The sequence below is a fragment of the Ischnura elegans genome, chromosome 1, assembly GCF_921293095.1.
Source record: "Ischnura elegans chromosome 1, ioIscEleg1.1, whole genome shotgun sequence".
NCBI classification, from domain to species: Eukaryota; Metazoa; Arthropoda; class Insecta; order Odonata; family Coenagrionidae; genus Ischnura; species Ischnura elegans.
The window spans coordinates 12,190,284-12,212,969 of record NC_060246.1 but is presented as its reverse complement, the minus strand read 5'-3'; the positions used below and the strand labels follow the sequence as shown (position 1 = coordinate 12,212,969).

Genomic DNA, 22,686 nt, shown 5'->3' with positions numbered 1-22,686 from the left:
TTGTCAGAAAACCTTCGCCAAGAGTCCCTAATCTCTGTTACTGCTGGCGATCTGATAGAAATGATGTTGACATGGAGCGCTCAGTCTCAAATTCTTGTGGTAAACTGTTGTTCGATAAATAAGTAGTTTATTTTGGTGAAAATATTGTGGCATTAACATTCGTGAATTTCCAATCTTCTTTTGTCCCTGGAGCAGCAGAAAGCAGTCGACAGCATACCCGCACAACCGTGAGGTGTGTTAATAGAGAGCATTTGAAGGTAGGCACCATGGCCAAAAAACGCAAAACACGTCTAAGCAAGAAAAGTATAATAATAGAGCAATACAAGAGTGGTGTAATTAATTTATCTACTCTCTTCAAAATTAAAAAAAAACAAAGAGAATATTAGGTCTGCCCTAGTGCGGGAGGGCAAACCATCAAAATGGAAAAAGAGCCCCGTGAGGACTGTGGAACATGGAGAGCTAATTGAGAATCGAGAACTTCAAGTGTTCGGAAGGTTGGTTATACTAATTTAACGCACGAAAGCGTTATCTCCCTTCAAAATTGCTGGTGATGCCTGTAGTGTAAACCCGAAGCCGTGGATGAAAGGACTATAACCCTAGCGGAATATCTTAAGAAGTACTCTACATGCGATATAAAGACAAAACAAACTCTTTTACAACCTACTCCCAGACAAAACCCTGGCAGTACGTTGTGTTTCACATCATTACGCATGCTTAGCAGACTTTTTAGTGTAGATAATGAAGATATTACAATGAATGATAAAAATGTCTCCCAAGGCAGGATCGTTCTACCACCTTCCACCATTTTTGTCTCAAGAAACAAATGTGATGCATTATTTGACATATCTGGAACTGTTACCTGACAGGCGTTCTTCCATCGATGCCCTTTTACTCTACAAAATTATTAATTCTTATATTGATTGTTCCTTCCTTCTTTCTTAAGTAAATTTTAATCCAACCCTCCATAGTTCAAGAAATACCACTTTCATAGTCTAGAAATTTACCTACACCTATTTGTTAATTACCTTTTAATCTCCCTATCCAGAATGATAAGGAATTTTAATAAACTCCGCCAAAGTTTTGATTTCTCTATGTCTCTATTTAGATTTCAAAATCACTTGCGGCAAAGATGAATTCAATTTAAAAATTTTACTATGAGAACATTTTTATACCGAAAATTCTATACTATTTTATACACCCACATATTTTATTAATTGATGCACAATTCTGTACAGACTTTTTTATTTATTTTTAACCCTTTCGAGACGGCGGAGTTTTCGTCTTAGCATGACTGCTGTACTGAGCCCCAAGAGACTCTTCTTTCTCATGGTACGGAGCATTTTTGGAGGAAAATCGTTAAGAAAGGTCTCGCAGAACCTTTTTCGACCCCTCCCCGCTGGGACTCCGCATTATCTCGGACTCCGAGAGTAGTTGTGCTCCCTCCTTTCCGGGTTTACGACCATACCTGAGGCCTTGGTTTGCGGTCAACTTATGTATTGCTTATATGTATTTAGCAAATGGATAATTGTTGCTTGCACGTAAACTGCAGACTTTGAATTGAATTCCTCTCTTTTTTCTAATCATTTTCAAATTTTAAGCGAAGTTCTATGGTCAATATTTATGCATTTAATGCAGCAACAATTTCCATGTTGATGTTTATACATAACTCGAGATATAAGTTAATATTTATCATAAAATTTCGTTTAAAAATTGTAAATGCTGCTCAAAAGACAAAGAATTCAATTCTTAGTTTATTTTTCTTGAAAAATGAACAAATATTCATTTGGAAAACTGACTGGTAAACAATTCTATGACCGCTGACCCTTATCGCTAAGAGGGGTTATAAAAGACGAGGGGTCCGTGTACCTGCGACCGGATTCCGAGGGTAAATCCTAAACCCCGCAGCTTTGGATCCCGAGACAAAGACGACGTAAACCCGCGACCGTCCTAAAAGGGGGAGAGCTAGAAAACGTACATATACGGCTTTCGTTCTCCTGGCCAGGAAAATCTCACACGTAAATATACGGCCGTCATCTCCCAGGTCAGGAAACGTCCACACGTATATATACGTGTACTAGGGAAAAGGTTAATTAGTTTATTGTATGTGTGTTCATTATTTTCTATTGTTTATTATCTTTGAAATTGTAAGCAAAAAATTGGTTAACGTCTTATCCCATTAATAAATAAAATGAAATTAAGTGAAATTATTTTCATTCACTTATTGAGGTCGTTCATTTAAATTTTCTATTAATTCAGATGATAAGAGTTCATCCTTGGAACCGAGTATTGAGAACCGAGAACCCATTGGGGAGAACCGAACCAGTACCAAGAACCAAAAAAATTTATGAACCAACTCATCTTAATAAACACCCAAGGTTGCAGGGGAGAAAATGTGATCAATAAAAAAAACGGAAGGGTCAGGGGAGAAGAGCAAGAGAGTGACAATCCAATATAATTACAGTAACTTCTTTCAATTATATCCCACTTCCTAACTTCACTGGTTTTATATCAATTTCAGCACAGTATCAATTCGAAAGTAAGGCAGAGTTTCGAATTGTTTTGGTCCTGTTAGCGCTAGATTTCAAGGGAGTATTATAGCATTGGAAGTCAGGTATTAAAGACGAGGTCCTGAACATGCTATGCCTCCACAAGCGGAAATTTTGCAGCGGGATTTAAAACAATTCAATGGATACCGTGGAAAATGGCATACCATTTAAGCGTTACTTTCACATCTGTCAATTTACCCCGGTTCACCTGAATTAAAATCAGCTCTGACCCAATTTAGGAAATACCTAAACTAAATACCGAACTAATTACTATAATTAATAGATGTTAAGGTGATACTGATTATCACGACTATATTAAATTTTCACGCACATATTCACACAGCTTCCGCACGATCAATCGTGTGCACGACAAATTTTCGCGGGGTAACACGCTACAAGATTTCAAATCCCAATAATGTACATTCAATAGCAGTCAAAACAAGCACTTTATAACTGTTGATTATTCTAGCTTCATGAGGAGAGAAAGTTCAACCATTTTCCTGGACAGGAACTTAAATCGTTGACAGGTTTCGACTGTTTAAGATAAAATGGACATATTTGCCTCACTTAGATACCCTCTAAAGGTGAAAAAATTCAATGTCTTAACGTAATCTGAGAGAGAACACATCTACTCTTGGTGAAATGTGTTGGGAATTCTTCACACGTACCTCCAAATCGATCATTTCCCTAGGCTGCGGGGCTTCCGGATTTTCGCCAGTGTCCAGCATGGGTATTCCATCTTTCTTAATTTCTTTCTCCAAATACCTCAGTTTTCTTTCCATTTCATCACACCGACGCACTTCGTTGACGAACTTCCTTTGGAAAGCGTTCACATCTGGATTCAGCTGTAAATGGGTAATTGCCATTAGAATAACTTAAAGAATACGTAAATACGCTCAATGTGCTTTCGGTAATCCATAATTCTTAAAATTCAAAATTTTAATAGAATAGGGAGCTAAATAGTAAATGTCACAATCGTGTTTAAATAAATCACAACTTCTTACATCTCTAAACTGCACAAGCCCCAGTTCTCCCAACTCAGATACACAAGCGTAAGCAGCTTCACTTTGAAGAAATAGTTGACACAGGGTCATCTCCTCGCTCCTAAATAACGACCCCATGATGAATTAAACAATTATTCACAGCTTAGGCGAAATTTCTACGAGAGAGACAGGTCCTCTCCCACATTAGTCAGGTGACCCTGTCATGTGAATATCGACGTAATCGAAAGGGACAAAGCTATCGACCCTATCGAAATGTAATGCAACAATCGAAAGACAGGCGCCATATTTAAACCCATAAATATATACACACCGCATAAACCAAAACCTGAGGCATAAGCCATGATAGGTGTTGAGGTTATAATATTATAATCAAGCTGAATTTCCTACTTCATAATTTGACCTAGAGATGTTGCTGTAACGCCAGTTTTTGAAAGATTGTTTCTTATTCTGTTGAGGACCTCAAATCCGGAAGCTTGGGACCAAAGGGTTTCTGGATTTCTCATCTTCAGCATGTGGAAAAAGTGGTACACTTTTTTTGAGAATTTTAATGCAATAACTCCGAAATTACACATGAAAGGCGTTTTAACATTAATCAGCATAAACCTTTTAGCAGTATTTCAATATAAATCGCCTACAGCATCACTTTCTGGGGTTCATCTTCTAAGACCTTGGCCATCTTCAGAATTCAGAAAAGAGCCATTCGGCTGATGACTTTTTCTAAACATGATGCCCCATGCCGTCCCCTGTTCATAGAATTTGATATACTCCCAGTTCCATGCGTACATATTTTTCATGTTCTTGTAAATACTAAAATAAATATAGCTCAATATGCTAAGAACTGTGACATTCACCATTATTCCACGAGACAAATAGATCAGCTGCATAAGCATAAATATGACATATTAGACATATGTCTCTTATGTACACACTCGGAATACAATTGCTGGTCCTAGTCACGGGCGTCGCCACCATATATTGCCATGGGGGACGCGTCCCCCCCAATATTTGAAAAGTCAGTTTTGTCCCCCCCCTAAATTGTTTAAAAAAATTTAATATAACCCCATTAGTCCCCCCCCCCCCCCAGTGTTGAAGCTGACAACACCAATGGTCCTAGTTGTACGGGCCATCAACTACACAATAAATTACCAGCTGAGCTCAAGGCTTATAAAAGTGTAGCTGTGTTAAAAGGTAACTTGCTCAGGTACTTGAAACTAAAAATGTATTACTCAATTGATTTGTTATTAGCTATAGCTATGTAACAAGTGACCTGCATGTTGTTGATCACTGCATATGTTTATCCTGACGTGTCCTATATCAGTGTAACTATTGTAACATCCTGATCTCTGGACAAATATATTTATTATACTATAGTATTTAATATACTAAAATAACATACTTACCAATACCTATTGAATCGATTTCCGAAAAATGTATTCTTGAGGCAAAATTTACGATGATATTACAATTTTTAATAACTATTCAAATACTCCTTTCACAAATGATATACATATAGCATTGGAAAGGTAAACTAATAGGTAAATTCTGCAGTCTTCAACAACGGGTCATCGTACACTTGAAAAGTTTTAGTGAGTTGAAAGAATTGTAGAAAATAAATCATGTAAACTATTTATTTTAACTGATCACTACAAATTTTCAGCAAATGTGTAACATGCATTAATTTCTTAGACAGTTCAGCTCATTTTTGTTTTTATATCTTTACCTCTTGGAAAAACAACATGTCTTCCAACTATTTTCCTTTTCCTTATCCTTTTCTCAGGCTCATGTTACACATACTCCTCTATTTTTTTCAAGTCTCTGGAGATCGTGTTCATTGTTGATCTTATTTTAATGCATGAGAAAGTTAAAGATAGAGTTATCCCACAAAGATAAATTTCCTGCAATTTTGATTGTGAATTGGTATCCGTAAGTATAACGAATGCATTGATGTCAGCAGTGTTGGGCAAATGTAATAAAGTGGCCATGGACCATCTCCTAATGTTTCTGTTTGTATGATAGGTGCTGCCCATTTTGTCAGTTATAAAAGGTCAATATTTCCTGTTTTCTTTTATTTTTTATTTGCCTTGGATTCGTTGATAGAAATAGCTGTAAGGATTGTTGGAGAAACAATTACATTCTTTGACTGTTTCGGGACCCTGGAAACCAGAGCTTTTTACTTCCTATAGCAGAATAAGCTGCTATTTTTTTTCTCTTACATATATATACTATTTTCAGTGCTAAATCCCTTTTATTTTTTGTGCAGTTCTCACAACACTCAAATTATTGCTTAGAATTTCATCTGCTTGTAGAATATTACTGAACCAGTTATTCAAATTATGTTCCTTCCGTTTCTGATTACAAAAGAAACCATTCACTTTACCACCTCTTTTGGGCTGTCATCTACAAACAATGGACCCTCTGGTTGCCACCTTGAGTACATCTCTAAGTTCAAATACAATCAAACATGGCAATACAACAATTTTGATGCTACATTTTGCTTGATGATGGGCTGGCAGGTAAATATTGTCTAAATGAACAACTTCTTTGAAAAGGAACCAATTACTCATCAGCTTTTTCACATGTCCCAATTCTATAATGTTGCAGTGTATTATGAGCAGACATCTAAAATACATACATCTCTACTTGGTGCGAATTTGTCACTTTTCATTTTTGCTACTCAAAGTAGTGATTTTGTCGAAACGCTAAAGGGGAAAAGAGATATATGTTATATCTTGGAGGAATAGCATATTTCCACTCCTAAGCCACTGTGGTTCCACAAATCTAATATATTCTGTTACTCAGTTTTATTTGCCCCGGCTAAAAGTAAAATACCAATCAGGAATTCTAACTCTTCCCTGTCTGTTTCACAATCTCTTTTATGAGAATAATTTTCAGTGACTTAATATTAGTGCAATTTACAATTTTCTCTGCCATTCTGAATTCATGAACATCATACGAAAACAATCTCTTCGTGTTTTGAATCCAATTTTTTCTTGCCAATAAGCCCAATCCTCTCAGTAACAATGCTACACTTTTATGTTCTTATGTTTGGTCTTGTTCCCTGCGTATTCCACATTGTAAGTCCATACTTCCCATCATACACAAGGTCCCTTCCCTTTTACAACAGTTCATCTCTTCACTGTTGTTCGGTGTAAGTGTCATGCGCAGATATATGACACCCATCTTCTTTTTCATCAGAATCAATCTTCATCCCTCCAAGATTCATTCAAAAGACAAAGTATCTACGCTCTTTCTATTACACGAGAGGTAGCTGACATCTAGTATGAATTGAAAATGATGAATAAAAGTATTACAAGGCCAATCTTCAATGGTAAATTCACAGAAACACGTAAATATGTAATGATTTTTATGAAAAAGTACTGCACTAACGCAACTGAACGAAGTCTGCAAAAAATCATTTCCAAAGCATCAAAATGTCTACAAAGGTTGATGTCAGAAACAAATATGTAATTCCTACTCCAAATTTTCAATCAAAAGTCAAAGTATCTCAGCTTTTTCATTTTTTCAGAAAGACTGCAGGAATATTTAGTGTACTGAGTGACTGTGCTGTAAGTACATATTACATGATCTATCTTTCGTGGCTCACTTCGAGAAAAATCACTGTAACATTACTAGAAATAACTAACTATTTGTTTACAGGAATTTAATCAAAAAATCTACCAATATGTAAATATTTATTAATGTAAACGAAAAAAGACCGCTTTCATTGTCAGTTTCAGAAAGAGTAGTAATCAAATCTAATGAAAACAGCTGAAAAACATTTAAGGTGACTAAAAATATTAGGCGGCAAACCGTAATGAGAACGGTCACGTGGGGTGTTCAGCGCACCCCACTCTGCAAGGCTTTGGAAAAAGTAATTTTGCTTTAAAACTTGCATTGATTTTATAGTCATATTTTACAGGTATCCTCAGAAAGCTTAAAAAATCAGCTAGAGGAGCTTATAGATAATTGCAGTCAAAACTGCAAGAAAAAATAGCACCTATATAAGGCTGGGGTGCATAGGACACCCCACGCGACCACTGCCAGGTTAAGCAGCATCATCACTGGTCTTTTTCTCCTACATTTCCATCCACACTTTTTTTTTAATTTTGCATATATGGAATTGCAATAAAAAATACACATCATAATTTCACATATGTATTTCACTTCAAAGTATAATAATTATTATTACAACAATTGACCGCATCTAAAAAGATATTTTTCATACACACACACACACACTGGTAGGAATTCTTTTTATCATAGTTCAAACATTTTTATTACCAACACTTGTGTAAATACCCATGAGACATTAAACACATTTAAGTACAAGATATAAAATCAGTCATCCCATTTTATAAATTATGGCACTTAAGTTGCTAGTGCAGACAACTTCATTAAAAGTCATTTAAAATATTAATAAATTATCTTTATAAAAATGCCTAAAACACACGCACACATTTGACCACATTTAGGCAATCACTCCGAATCAGAATTTGATTCTTCCGTGAGCAATTCTGTCACAGCTGTTTGGCAGTCACTTTCATGCAGCAACACCTCCTCTTCTGTGATGTGAGTCACCTCCCCTTCAATAAATGCAGCAAACCTGTAGATTGATTTGCCTCTAATGAACGACGGTGATTCAGTGACAAACACAGAAAAACAAGAATGAGTACAAGAGGGAGGTTGAGCAATTCACCTGACTGGATCCTTGAGTTTCAGAACTGTCTTCCATGTGTTACAGTCAGGGCTGGAGCAGTGCTTCTTCAGTTCCCCCAATGCTTTTCTCGTCTCCTTCACACCTTCCTCCACAAACTCCGGCTCAGACAGAAGCTTCACCCGTGGAGGGAAAGTTTTCCTCCTGCAAGGGAATGCTTTGACATTATCAATCAACACATACATCACCACCACAAACGTAACTCCAGGGAATGTCCATCAATCATCAGTTTTCGTAATGATGAATACGACAATATTTCATCAACCTTTTCCTAATTTTACCAATGCCTCATATGTATGTACTCCTGGTTGGCTGAGCTTTGCTCATGAGCCGGGCTCAGATAAATTTTACCAATCACCTATGAAATGACTCCCGCATTTCTGTTACCATCATGAGGATAAATGAAGACAAAATTATTATTATGAACTCACTCATACAGATTTCATGAAGGATATTTACCGTCTTGTTAAAATTGAGATGCCCTGGATCACTGACCAATGTGCATAGCCTAACATAAAACTTAAAAAAAAAAAAAAAACTTGATTTTGAAGGATATGTCCCAACAACGATGTACCGTATCACCACGATATGTTTTCAAGTCAGCAATATTTCGGGGTGTTTTTCAACCAATAATAGTGTCATATTTGACAACAAATAGAAAAGTGGCTTCCTTCAGGACAATTTCAACTTTCGCAATTTTAACCAACCAAGATACAGATAACATAGCTCCTCTTCCTCCTACTACTTTTCTGCATTAACAACTTATGGTCCCGGGACCTTTTGACACTTTCCCTCGCCTCCATTCGTCCCGCAGTTGTGGGGTTAGCCCGCGGAATGAGACAACGTATGCTGCTTTTACCATCGTGTTGAATCACCATCGACTTACGTCCATATTAGAAGTACGACTGTCTTTTTTGGATCACCTTGGAAGCCAAAATTTTGGCACTGGAGGATTTTTAACGGCTCATTTCGCCGTTATATTTCGCTGGGGCGAAGGAAAACATAGCGCTGGTAAAATTCTAGAAAACCTTGCGTTAGGGATAGATATTCCATGGTTCATCATTCCGGATTAACGACCATCTACTGTAATTACAATAAATATGTTATAAACAGCGTCGATCAATAAGTCGAATAATAAACGAAAGGTGATAATGTTAATATCTCCGGCGATCATCTGTCTTAATCACACATACACGGCGATTGCCGTATATTTTAGGTTTCAATATCCTTCTACGGCAAATTTTAACTAAGAGCGATATTTGCGCTCGTAAAGGAGCCTGAAATATTACTGAGAGGGTGTACGGGGAAGCAATAATTAGATTTGCGATGTTTTTAGGTTCATGCTCAACAGCGCAACGTCATTTCAACCGTTCTTGTATTCATTTTTGCAACTCATTTAGACGAATAAATAACCTAACTTCATACGGCTCCAGGCGGGATTTTCAAAACAAGTCGAAAGGCAACTGCGTAAAAAGATTAGCGGCCTCTGATGGACTGGGGTTATGCTGCGCAAAATCGAAAAACTGTGTAAAATCAAGAAAAGATGTAAAATCGAAGTTTCACCGTTGCAATTCCCTATGCTTTCCGGCCGGACTTGTGTGTCGCTGCGTAAAAACGAGACTTGATGTAAAATCAAAGTGCGTAAAATCGAAGTTTTACTGTATAGTCATAATTTTTCCGATTTAATACTAGGTGTGTAAATCATTTTAGGATTCCTGAAATTCTAGGAATTTTTGATAAACACAAAATTTTTTAAGCCTCTCAAAGTTTTTTCTTCCACAATATATATGCACTTTCTCTCTCTCTACACAGCAGTAACATTATTTACTTTTCAGAGCAATTTCCTTTAGAAAAGGAAACCTATACTGTGACAGAGGTAGACTCTGAGGACATTTATTCTTTCCTCAATTCGGCGAAAAACGTATGTGGAGAGCTGTTCTGAGGATGAGGTACAAGAAAGCGTAAGGGACCCATCTGGGATGGAGAGAATAGTTATTGCAAATCTGTATTTGTACCTATTTGGGCCGTTTCTCTGGAGCCAGCGATTCCAGTATTCCACCCCTAACCACAACCTCTACCTTTGCTTCTTCCTGCCCTCCCATCCCAAATCCCTCTCCTTTTCCCTCGCCCTACCCCGAACCTCGACCTTCAACACCCTCTCAACCGAGAGCAGTATTGTGTGGGTTGATAATCTGGTGGACCCCACAAATATACCTCTTTTGGGTGGGGGACAGGCCACAAGATTAATTTGATCTCCTATTTACGGGTAGGTTTTTTTCAGGGTTAGAGGTAGACTCATGGGACCAATCGGAGCCAGGTATACCAAACCCAGCCACTGCTCGACCGCGACCCTTTTCCGAACCTTTCTCTTGCTCGCAGAGTTAGCCTGGGTCCTTGGGAGAAAGCCGTCACAGCATGGGGTTACCCCTGCCCATATGACCTGTCGAAGTACATTTTTTTCTTTAATATTTCCTGTACTCAGAGGTAAGTAAATTCACTAATCATACTCCTCGGGTTATAGCCATTAAATACGTATTTTGATCAAGGTTCTACAGTGAGAAATAGGGATTTTACAAAAGTGATGAAATGTATGTCCATTGCCTACAGAGAATTGGCAATGCCAAAATTTTATGAGGGGAGGGGGGAAGCAAAAAACTCCTTAATCCCCCCCTCTCCACTTTTAAGCTTGTCCACGTGTTTGAGTACATCTGGAATTCTAGTGACGGGGTTTAGCAAAGGGGTTTGGCAGGGTGTAAGTTTTCAATGCACCTTGAATGCAGTCTCTTCTTTGGAAAAACTTTATTTGAACGATAATACTTTCATCATGATTTCCCACGTGAAAATGAAAGGGTATGTGGAATTACAAGATTTTAGGAAGATGTTGAAGTTTTTCCGGCGCAAAAAAAGCATTTCTATATTATATAAGTTTACTTTGTTTGATCTCTAGTTTGTCTTAACTAGAGACGTGCGGATAGTATCCGCGAATACTCTGATACCTCTAATACTAGAAAGTCTTAGATACTCGAGATCTCAAATAATTATGCTTTAAATACAATTTCGAATACCTCGAATACTTTGAATTTTGCACCATACAATGTCTCACGCACGTCGTTCGTAGTTGACTGGAAATACAGTAGAGGACTCCAGTTGTTTAGTGCATGCAGGGCCGTTTTGGGCAAGTTGAAGAACTACATCAAATTTGCGGATAAGGCCTGTTTAACATGGATGCGGACGGCCCGTATTTCTGAATAACTTGAATACCTCAAATAATTTCTAGTATTCGAGGTATTAGAGTATTCGCTGATACTATTCATACATCTACAGAAAAAAATCGTCATTAGGGGGACCTTACATCATGCATTCAGCTATTGCTCCCGAACTATTCCACTCATCGATAAGATCATCACGGATTCGAATACTACAATGATGCGGGCTTCCCATGACGTCAGCTTTGTTACTCTATGCTGAACGATGTCTCCGCAATGACGTGTCAAAGTTGAAAAAGGATCGAAATTTTCGTTAAAATAATGGTAAAAAAAAACAGTGGGTCTCGTCGATGACTTCAACAACCGTGCCCTGGGCCCCTGGCTTAATGCATACCATCAATACACCAGCATTCAAAAATTTATTTTCACCACTTTTCAATCTGAGCCCATTCAGGATGGACCCACAAGATGGAACTCACTTGATGAGGCATCTTCTGGAATAGAATCAAGAAATAACATTAGCTGCCTCTGTAGACATAACTCCACCACAGTGGGATGCTATCAAGCAATCAATTAATGTTCTGGATGTTTTTGAAGGAGCAACATTTCTTGCAAGTGTAAGTGCAGTCACAGTTTCTTAAGTTTTCCCCCTTGAAAATAGCATTATTAATTTCCTCAACGCTAAGAAGTTTTTGCATAGTCATCCACACGGTTTCATCGATGATTTGCTGTTTTCCATTTAAAGTCAGTATGAACTTCTGGAAAAAGAACAATTATTCACTTTTGCCAAAATTCTTGATCCACAAATCAAAATCAGTGTATTTCGAGATTCAAATCAAGTAGAGATTATAAAAAAATTAAGTGGCTTTAGAGATAACAAGTCTGTCTAAGCAATATCACCCAACAAAAACAGATATGTACCTTCGGGAAAGGTGCAACCAAAAATAACTGATGTCGAGCAACAACAATCAATGTGGGGAATTTGTACAGAAAAAAAAAGCTGACTTTTAAAATGTATTTGATATATTCCTTTTTATTTTTTCACAAGAGAAATCCTGTGTTGTGGTGCTATTATTTCTTCTATGAGGTGTGTAGCGAGAACTGGATCACCGATTTTTTGTGACACCTGGGGAATTGTATAACACATATGCTATACTAACCCAAAAGTCAAACTCAGGAGATTAAGGACATTGCCCGTCATAGGGTTGAGGGTATTGGGTGGAGGTTTTTTTCCATTCCACATTCGCAGGAGGTCCAGCAAGCCGGCAGCAGAAGAGGTGCTACCAGTTGAAGCGGTTCCTAACCCTAGCACCCAGTATCCCAGACAGGTGAGGGAGCCACTAAGGTTTCAGGCTGGGCTCTTGAGGAACGAGTTAATCTGGGGGTGGGTCTCATTTCTTTTCCAGATTTCAGGAGGTGGCCATTGTCCAAGAATCGAGAACAGCGAAGGTTTCCACTGCAAGACGTGTGAGGGCGCGACACTTTCGAAAACTGAGGTAGTGTAGGGGGCAGCCAACCTCTTAGTCTGGAGTGCAGTAGCATGAAGCCCCTTGGTCACAGGAGATGAGGGGGCAAGAAGGCCCTCTAGGATGGGAAGGTGAGAAAGGCCCTGAGCCCATGTAAAATACATACATAGTATAATGAAGAGCAGTTGAGTTTGTGCCCCAGGGCGAGTGTTGTACATACCTCCTGTTTAACCCTTCTCCCACTTAAATAGCCTCTAAAATTCTAACAAATGTAATTCAATGTAAGCTGAGAATGTACACTTTTACAGAAGAGATGTAAGCCAAGGCCAACCGATTTTTTCAAAATGAAGATACACCAAGAGAGGTTTTTGGGAAACTGCTTTAAACTCAAATCGCAATTTTTCCTCAGTTTTTTTATTGTTAATGTATATTTTAAAATTAGTAATTTCAAAATGAACCCTAGTACAATAAGTGCAAAATTAAACTGTACATTTATGAATACAGCAGACTCCCGAATATCTGGCTGCGGTTTATCCGGGTTGCCGATTATCCGTGCATGAGTTTTACTTTCGCTCAATTTTTTCCGCTATCTTTAAAAAAAAATAAAATCGGAGGCAAAATCATCGGAATTAATGTATAAATGCGAGGATACACCGGGATTATTATTTCGGTTAGAATCCCCTTCATAAAACGGAAGTGATCACGTGTTAGCTGCATTCACGGGAGCACCGTGTTCCTGTTTTCCAAGCCTCGCAGTGCGCGACCGCACTCCGTGATCACAGACACACGTCCTGCAGCAGTTGCAACCAGGGCATCTTGTGCGGGATGCAAGAACGTGGCGTGGTGCCTGACAGTGAAGTTTCCGACGTCGAGCAGTGGTTTTGAAAACCACTTTTCTGTATCCGTGATCCCACAGCCACGGATGTGTGGTTTTCAAAACCAGGCCTTACATGGAGCATTAATAATACGAGTGAACCATGTTATCGCTGCTAAAAAGATCACGAACTGGCGAAGAAAGCCCTCAATGAGTCCGGGAAGCACTCTAAAATAACAGAATACCTGCATAGATAATAATATATTTTTTTTTTTAATTAAGAACATTGCAAGACATTTAAGAGAAAGTTTGGGTTATCTGTGTTTTCTGATTTTTCGTGCCATCTCTCCCCATCATTAGCTCAGATAATCAGGAGTGTACAGTATTATTAAAAAAAACGAGCATCATGCATTGATTTTATTATTAATAATAAAAATAGTCACAAATATTTTTCACTCTATAGGGACATACACATCCACGACTCGCATCAATTTTAGAAAAAGAAAACAATGACATTAATTTATCATACAAAATCATATTACACAATTGAGAAATGTATTGAGCTTTAAAAGGTAGTTAATAAATTTTGGTAAATGTAGTAGTTTTGGGTAGTTTTAAACCCTAAAAAATAAAAATCGCCCATCGGCACAATATAGATTTTGAAGTAGAAGGTAGGATTAGCCCAATCCCAAATTATTATGCAAGTCGATAGTTTGAATAATTGCAAGGTTTTGAACTTTTATGAGCTTCATTTCCTGGACTAATAGTCATATTTTGCCATTTGTTAACAAGTAATATTACATGCATAAAGAAATATTTTGAAAATCTAAATATGTAATGTACTTTTTGGAAAAATATTGATGCCTTTTTTTAAATCCTTTTATTTTGATATACATTTTCATAATAAAGACTATTTTTGTTGTGTAACCAAATAGAATTTCAACTGTTGCAAAGTGATACCTTTTCCAGCTCTTAAGTACAATTAGGAAAACACCTAGAGTGATTTGAAAAGTTTCACTAGTGCTTTTTTGAGCAGTTTTTGTAAATTTTACATAGCCATATTTTGGAAACAGCTGGAGATAAAAAAATTAAAATTTATTACTTTCAATTTGTCTTATCACATATAATAAACCAAACTTAAGAAAGATCCAAAATGGTGAAGTGAAATTTTAATTTAGATTGTGTGAATATGACATGAAACTAGGTATTAAATTCTCAACACAGTTTGAACATAAGGAAATTTAATTCTCACAGTGAGTGACTGAAATAACACTTAACTTACCAATAGGCTATTACAGCATTCACCAAAGATGATGGGAAGTTGCACAATGAAATCACAATAATCATCACAGAAATTGCAGCCTCCTGAAACTCTGTACTGAAATACATGAGTCCTAGAGAGAAGGCCTAAGAAGTAAAAAAATAAAAGAAAGAGTCCCTTTGAAAAAATGAAGTAGAATAAATTATGCATCCTCAAATAGAGCAAAACTTATATTAAATCAAGAAATTTTGAATGTAAATATTCAGTCATGTATTGCACCAAAAACACAAATTTACATGATTTAGCAATACATAATTATTATTTTAATATAAGTGCATTGAAATGTACGCATTGTGCACATCAATGGGTATAATAGGTGCCATCAAAACACTAACCATTGAGTGTTCCTGTGTAACTTTCGGGCTTAAAAACAATTTAATTGGTCATTATAAATAGGGAAGTCAATCAAGATGAAGGAGCAGGTACACAAGGAGATGTTGCACAGCATTACTAATACATAAATGCATTGCATGCGCTCTTCAAGTGTGACCAAGCAACCAAAATATTTCATTATTGTTTCCAATAAATGTCAATTTTATTATATCACTTATAATTGGACTACAGTAAGAGGTATTTCTAAAGATAAAATTTGGTTACATAAGACATTGTAGAGGTTGCAAGATTTACACTCTTAATCATAGGTGTGCCCATTTTCTAGGTAAGGAGCAAAAACACACCATAATTTTTTCCGATTGAAATAAATTATTTAGGGCTCAGGGTTTCAAAATTTTCTTTCTTTTCCATGTGATAATAAGTCTAAACATTAGCTTGAACATACATGGATAAAGAAGAAGGTTGTATATATAATTACCGACCATAACATATTTTATAACACTGAAGTTGCCAGAGTTGAGGAACATAAACCCTGCTTTTTGAGTAACAAGTCTTTTCGCTGAAGAAGTGCACTTTTCATTTGGAAAATCGATCGTTTTCCAAGTGGGGGTTAGGGGGGGAAAGTATCTCGACATGTGACTTTGCCTTTGCCAATCAGCAAACGGTAGGAGTGGTCTCAGTCACTTGCTCTCAGGCCTTGTGCGACATTGTGAATCTGCTCAAGGAGCAGTGTTGCCAAACCTCATGCGTTCTCCTTGTATATGTCTAAGTATGCCTCTCACCAACGGTGCCTCATTTAGCGTGGTAGCTGACAATATCATGGGCTTCCGTGAAAGGACTATCCTCAAAAACTTCCAAATGAGTAGGTATGTTGTCTCGGTCCCGGGCCCAAAATACCTGTGACCACCAATGACTCACATGTTCACAGTAAAAAAGTAGGGTGGCCAAGTACATTTGGCAACGCTAAGTTCGCTCCTCCTCTCTCTCTCTCAGTATTATCCCTCCCCCATCAGCAAAGCCCTGTGGGTTCTCACGAAAACTCACCCACAAACATAAAGAGAATAGAATATAAAAAAAGTAATGATTTTCCATTAAATGCATCAGTAAGAAGGGATCGTGGAAGGGTAAAAACATTACTCTCAGTTAATACTTGCCATTTGATGAAATGACAATTAAATCCCTCAACCTTTCATATCTCTAACTTCTGATTTTACTAGATTCCAATAATAATACATAATAATTTTTATTAACTTCATTGGGTTTAACTTCAATTAACTTCATTGAGTTCATTTTTATTAACTTCATCCATGAGTTTCGTCAAGATAATACAGCATAAAATGCTAACATATAATAAAATACGATACAAACCAGCTATACAAACACACAGCTATCAGTGGAATTGAGGTCATAGGTTAATACATATGCAAATTTCGATGCCCTTCCCTTCCTTCCTTTGACCGACCTATGCATTTATACTTCCTCTCAAGCAACCTCCCAGAAGGTGCTCCTCCACACCCAGCTACATACACACAGGTATGTTAACTATCCTCCCACACACATAATCCATCCTCAGGCAACACATCTTACCTCTAACCCCTCAGCACTTAGATATTAATCAAGAGATAGAATTAAAAAATTCACATCTTTGTCTCAAAGAAAAAAATAAGTCCCTTAATAATAAAGGATGTTCAAAATGTTGAAAGAAAGTCCATTTGATTAAACTAACCTGTAGGGTCCACTTGATGAGATTTTTGCTTCGTGGATCTGTTACAGGTCCAAAACGATAGCAAACAATGAAACTTATGAAGGCAGTGAAGCAAGTATAGCTCAATACAAATGATGGATATTCCACTAGCAAAGTCTGAAGGTTACTCCACACCAACTGAAGCAGGTAAACACTCACTGTCCACCCTCCAACAAGGAACATTAACATGGCAGGTCTCTGCAAATGAAATATATACAAACAAGTGTAAACAAACAAGTGTAACTATAATTCTATTTCACCACAAAAAATCTCATTGATAAAAACCCTGATTATTCAAAATGCTGGTAATTTTAAAGTCATAATTAGAGGTCCGTGAAAGTGGTTTTATTTTTTGCTAAAATTCATTTTAAAACCATGTGATTTCGGTGTTATAGAAAATCTTGGTGGTGTTATTATAATGCTACAACTTTTCCTCATTTACGGGTGTTTTATTATTTTATCGTACTTGTTTCATGAATACTTATACCTTTATTAAGCATTTTACATAACATTTAACATAATTTCGATTGTACAAAATTTCTGATAAAACTAAATGAAGGAAATGGTTCAAGTTATATCGGTCCAAGGTATATGAATGGTTCAAGTATGTAGTCTTGGCGAATATGATCGGCAAATGGCAAATCCTCACTACCTTACATGTGTATACTTCGAGAGCCATTCCAGAATTTTTGGATTGTCAAGGTTAAAGGCTTATGAAATAAAGCCTTTAAAAATGCTTCTGTAGTAGCAACAACAAGCTCCTCCTTTGCTTTCTTTGACTGAGTGACTGTGTGTTCAAATGATAGCTGTCGTTTTGTGGGTCCCCTTTCTTTTGCACGTTTATGTGTATTGCTACTGATGTGCTCTAACAAAGTGTCACATCTTTCAAATTAAAATCTATTATCACAAACTTTGCACAGTAATACTCTGTCTTTCACATAAAATCCTTCTCAGCTGAATTCACTTGCCCTGTTATGAACGGTATCACTAGCTTTTGGCATTTTAAAATTCCTATCCTTTGTTCGATATTTAAAGCTGGAACTACAATAAAAAAACAGTCCAACAGCAAAACACAACCACTCATGATGATGTTTTCAAACTGAGTGCTGGGTAGCTACGGCATAACCATAGCACCGTATTACGTGACACTCGTACAAATTGGCAGAATTGTTTCATGTCGTGGGTTTCCCTTTCAATACCCCTCACCCAGGTGTTGAGGGAAGGTAGGACAGCAGCTAGATACAACAAAATCGCTTAGTTTTGATTGCAGCTGTTGCCAATCGGTTTGGAAAGGCTGTGAAAAAAGCACACGTAACTAAAAATAATTGGTTTCAAAGAAACTTGAAAAAGTATTTCCCATCAATCAATCCTGGAGTATCTAGAATAAGACGCTTTCTCACCTAAAGAATTAGATATTAGATTTGGCCATTGTCGAAATGATTTTTTTGCGTTGAAGGTCAGTGGAGAGCCGAATATCCGACAATCCGTCCGCTAATGCGGAGAACCCCCTCTCCTTCTATCCTTTCTGTTCTTTCCTTCCCTTCCCCAAACTGCTAGCGCTTTGTGCTTTCAAATAACCATACGTGTCTATGAATGTCTTAAAACGAATCGAATCGCTCAATTGACGGCACTGTGCCGTTGACGGCCGCCGTGGTCACTATGGCACCTATTTCAATCCGGACCGGCGGTGCGGCGTCCAGGGCATGAAATACAGGCAATGCTAATATGAGGCAGCTTTCTGAAGAAAAGACTTTTCGCCGGCCGCCATTCATGTCACGACCCTGTGAAATTCAGGCTGCTTTCAGATGAGATGACTCTCTGCCACGCTGTGGGCTGTGCTGGCTGGGAACGGCGCCCATTCCCAGCCAGCAGCCGTGTTTAAGTCAACAGAATTGTTACATTAGACCCACACTCTAGGTTAAACACGGCTGCTGGCTGGGAATGGGCGCCGTTCCCAGCCAGCACAGCCTTGTTTAAGTCAACAGAATTGTTACATTAGACCCACACTCTAGGTTTTCTCTAACAAGTTATCCAATAATGCTGTCTAATGCATCGCGGTGAGTCATCGGAATTACTGCTCGGCATTGACGCGTGCCAGGCACGTGAGCTTGTATTTCCGCTCTTCCGTGGCCGCTTTTATTTCTTAATTCATAATATCTAATTCTTCAGGTGAGAAAGCGCCTCATTCTAAATATTTCAGGATTGATACATTGGAATCGAAGAGAGAGGCTGTGATAAACTTAACGGCGAATTCTGGCAGAGAAATCACTACAGTGCGTAATATAATGCAGATGCATTATGCACGAGACTTAACAAGCCAATTGACCATAGAATCGTAATGAGGTAGAGCAAATGAACGTCAGCAGCGTTAAACAATGAAGGCTTAGGCTTTAATAGATTATGACTCATTAGTAGAGGTCCGTGAAAGTGGTTTTATTCTTTGCTAAAATTCGTTTTAAAACCATTTGATTTCGGTGTTATAGAAAATCTTGGCGGTGTTATTATAATGCTACAATTTTCCCACATTTATAGGCGTTTTATTATTCTATGGTACACATTTCATGAATACTTATACTTTTATTAAGCATTTTACATAACATTTAACACTATTTCGATTGTACAAAATTTCTGATTAAACTAAATGAAGAAATGGTTCAAGTATGTAGTCTTGGTGAATTAACAGCAATGGCGATCGGTTAACGGCAAATTCCCACTACCACATATGTGTATACTTCGAGAGCCATTCCAGAATTTTTGGATTGTCAAGTTTCTCTACACTAAATAAAGCCTTTAAAAACGCTTCTGTTGTAGCAACATCAGCTCCTCCTTTGCTTTCTTTGACTGAGTGACTGTGTGTTCAAATGATAGCTGTCATTTAGCGCGTCCCCTTTCTTTCACACGTTTATGTGTATCGCTACTGATGTGCTTTAACAAAGCGTCGCATCTTTCAAATTAAAATCTTTTATCACAAACTTGGCACATTAATAATTCGTCAAATGATGTATGCAGGAAAATTATACGTCGGGACTGCCATCTTCAAACGATCAATGCGGGAAAATGATACTTCAGGGAACAATGGATGCGGGAAAAAATTACATTGCCTTTATGGAACTTTATTTGGGAACCGGAACTGAGAACGATGAATGCGGGAACGATAGATTGGGGTTCCACTGTATTACTACAATTGTGTTGACAGGATTACTTCTCAGGGGATCATTTTCGATCCTCACCAGTTCTTTCACAAACAGAACATTCTTTTTTTTCAATATTTGTATAGTGCCCACGACTATTTCAACTTAATGAAGATTAAAATTTTAAAAAATATATGCCAGGGCATAAGCGAGTTAAAGAGAATCATACACAGCGTGTACATACCCGTGGTAGGACTTTGCTGAACAAGAACAGGATGAACAAAAATGATGCACACACACCAAGGGTCATGCCACACAGGTAGTAAAAGAACACGTTGTGGCTCAGCTTTGGTGCTAACATAAACAGGATCACCCCACCAGCCATCATCAACACCTTCCAGAAGTCTACCCCTGGAATAAGAGAATTCCTGAGTCGGAAAAGGTAGGAGGAAAAAATACTTAAAAAATCATGGCTGGTCCAGGCAATACGTAATGTGCATTCTGTCCACCAACTGTTCTCTTTGATTAGCTTCTGAGAGATGAACAAACAAAATAGAGCAGATGATACACAAAAGTTGTCAGTGTCAATAGTCCATTGGGGGCCACGTAATTCCTATAGTTGAATGTTAATTTATTTGACTACCTGGTTGTGGCAAAAAAAATTTGACACATTTTTAATACACATATTTAGCCTGAAATACCTCATATCTTGCTGCCCTTGCAACCAATATAAAACATTTTTCAACAATAATAATCGCCATCACCATTGGGTTCACGTATGTTGATGGATTATTGGAGAATGCAACTGACAAATTAAGTAATTTGCACGATAAGGAAGGTTAGAGAGTAACAAGCTACATGAATTAGTATCCTCCTTTACACAAAAGCAAGAAGGGAAATAGGACTTTACATTCCATCTGTTGACGCAAATGCACTCCACAAAGCATTCAAGCAAGATTCAGGCAACTTCTGAGAATTTTCTCCTATTATTTGAACCATAGTCTCACAAGGTAAGAAACCAATATACAAGCCATATCACAAACCAGATGTACATTATGGCGCCATTAATACTCATCTAAGTTGTAACAGCAGGCATTCACAGCCGATTGCATTAAATGGTTATGTTCTTTATCACTTGATTTAATGACTATATAGGCATAAATAAACTCAATGCCCAACAATGTCAATTGCCGCCGAAAGATAAATGAAAGCGTGTTTCAGAAAAAGAAATTGAGAAACTTGAAACCTATCAAGTAATACTTTTTTTAAACATGCTGATGCAATGGTTTTGACCTAAACAATGCTCTTCATAACTTCAATTCACAAAGAAATTTGCAAGGACAATAGTTCCTCGAGTTATACCTGAAGTTAATTGCACCAAAACAGCAACGTATATGCATAGGTTTTGATTAGAAAATTCCAACCAAATGCTATTTACAAGATTATAAAAAATAGAATGACTTAAGAGTTAGTTAGTCCTTGCATAGACCGCTTATTTACTACGCTTAGATAACTATTACACCACAAAACACCTACATATGACGTTGAAGGTGGCATGATATTCTTTTTCGGTGTAAATACCCAAACAGGAGCCATTGAAAGGATGCAATGTTATTTTTGGACTTCGATTAGAAAACAAATTTATATTCCAAGACGACTGATGGGTATCATATTGCTTGTAAACATCCATTGGGGTTGGTCCAATGTAGAATTCGTAGAGATTTGGAGGAATGGATAGAGCGACCTAGAAAAGAATTTTGAACTTATTAGTAGCGCCGATTCTGCCGCTGTGATTAACCAGGCATATGTATTCCATGAATTTAAATGTAATGCATACCGATACTGTTCTCCACATATGCAGGATATTTTTAGCTTGAGGTGAATAGCAATATATTTCCAACTTTTTATCACCATTACTGAGGCAATGATACTTTTCACCAACATTCAAATTGTGGACTAAGAACCAAATTAAGATGTTAGTGGAAGGGGGACGACAATACCTTAAATTGATACATCGATAAGCTCAACAGTGCTTTCAGTAGAAAACTCCACACCTATACTCACCGTTAAGTGCGTGAGTACACGACAAAAATGATTTAAGAAGCATCACAAGCCACAAGGCTCTAGCAATACCAGCCATTTTTGAATAAACCGATTCGAAGACAACTTACTACATACGGTTAAATGTTTCAGCAAAGATGTAGCTCGAAACTATCCGACTGTTAATGTCGGCTACTATTTCATGTGGATGACATATTTCTTCTGACAACGATTCTTGTCATAAACGTTATGAACAAAGCGGCAGAACACAAAAATTCATAGTCGCGAGTAGCCGCCTTTTCAAGATACCAGACATGACGCAAATATTTTCGTAGCTCAGTTGTTTTTTGAAGAGGTAAATTTGTGA

The 22,686-nt window shown here is 37.5% G+C and overlaps 2 protein-coding genes across 5 annotated transcripts in view; both read right to left on the bottom strand.

Moving 5' to 3' along the window:
* Positions 1-3,765, bottom strand: part of LOC124155741 (V-type proton ATPase 116 kDa subunit a1) — a 51,639-nt gene extending 47,874 nt beyond the window's left edge. For all 3 annotated transcript variants that reach the window (XM_046529812.1, XM_046529832.1, XM_046529822.1), the window contains exons 1-2: positions 3,551-3,765; positions 3,215-3,391 (exon numbers count right to left, since the gene is read on the bottom strand). In XM_046529812.1, coding sequence (XP_046385768.1) covers positions 3,215-3,391; positions 3,551-3,667 — 294 coding nt within the window. In that variant the 5' untranslated portion in view covers positions 3,668-3,765. The remainder of the gene's footprint in view (positions 1-3,214; positions 3,392-3,550) is intronic.
* A 3,924-nt stretch (positions 3,766-7,689) lies between these two features.
* LOC124155715 (nuclear envelope integral membrane protein 1-like) lies at positions 7,690-22,615 on the bottom strand. 2 transcript variants are annotated; one of them, XM_046529766.1, is made up of 8 exons: positions 22,344-22,615; positions 22,117-22,235; positions 21,816-22,023; positions 20,524-20,690; positions 17,131-17,346; positions 15,033-15,157; positions 8,247-8,408; positions 7,690-8,171 (listed from the first exon to the last, which is right to left on the bottom strand). In XM_046529766.1, the coding sequence occupies exons 1-8, from the start codon at positions 22,417-22,419 to the stop codon at positions 8,027-8,029; spliced, it is 1,218 nt and encodes a 405-aa protein (XP_046385722.1). In that variant the 5' UTR covers positions 22,420-22,615; the 3' UTR covers positions 7,690-8,026. The 2 variants fall into 2 exon arrangements, with proteins under 2 accessions (XP_046385722.1, XP_046385732.1); XM_046529776.1 differs by having other exon boundaries at positions 7,690-8,153; positions 22,344-22,612.
* Between the last annotated feature and the right edge of the window lie 71 nt (positions 22,616-22,686).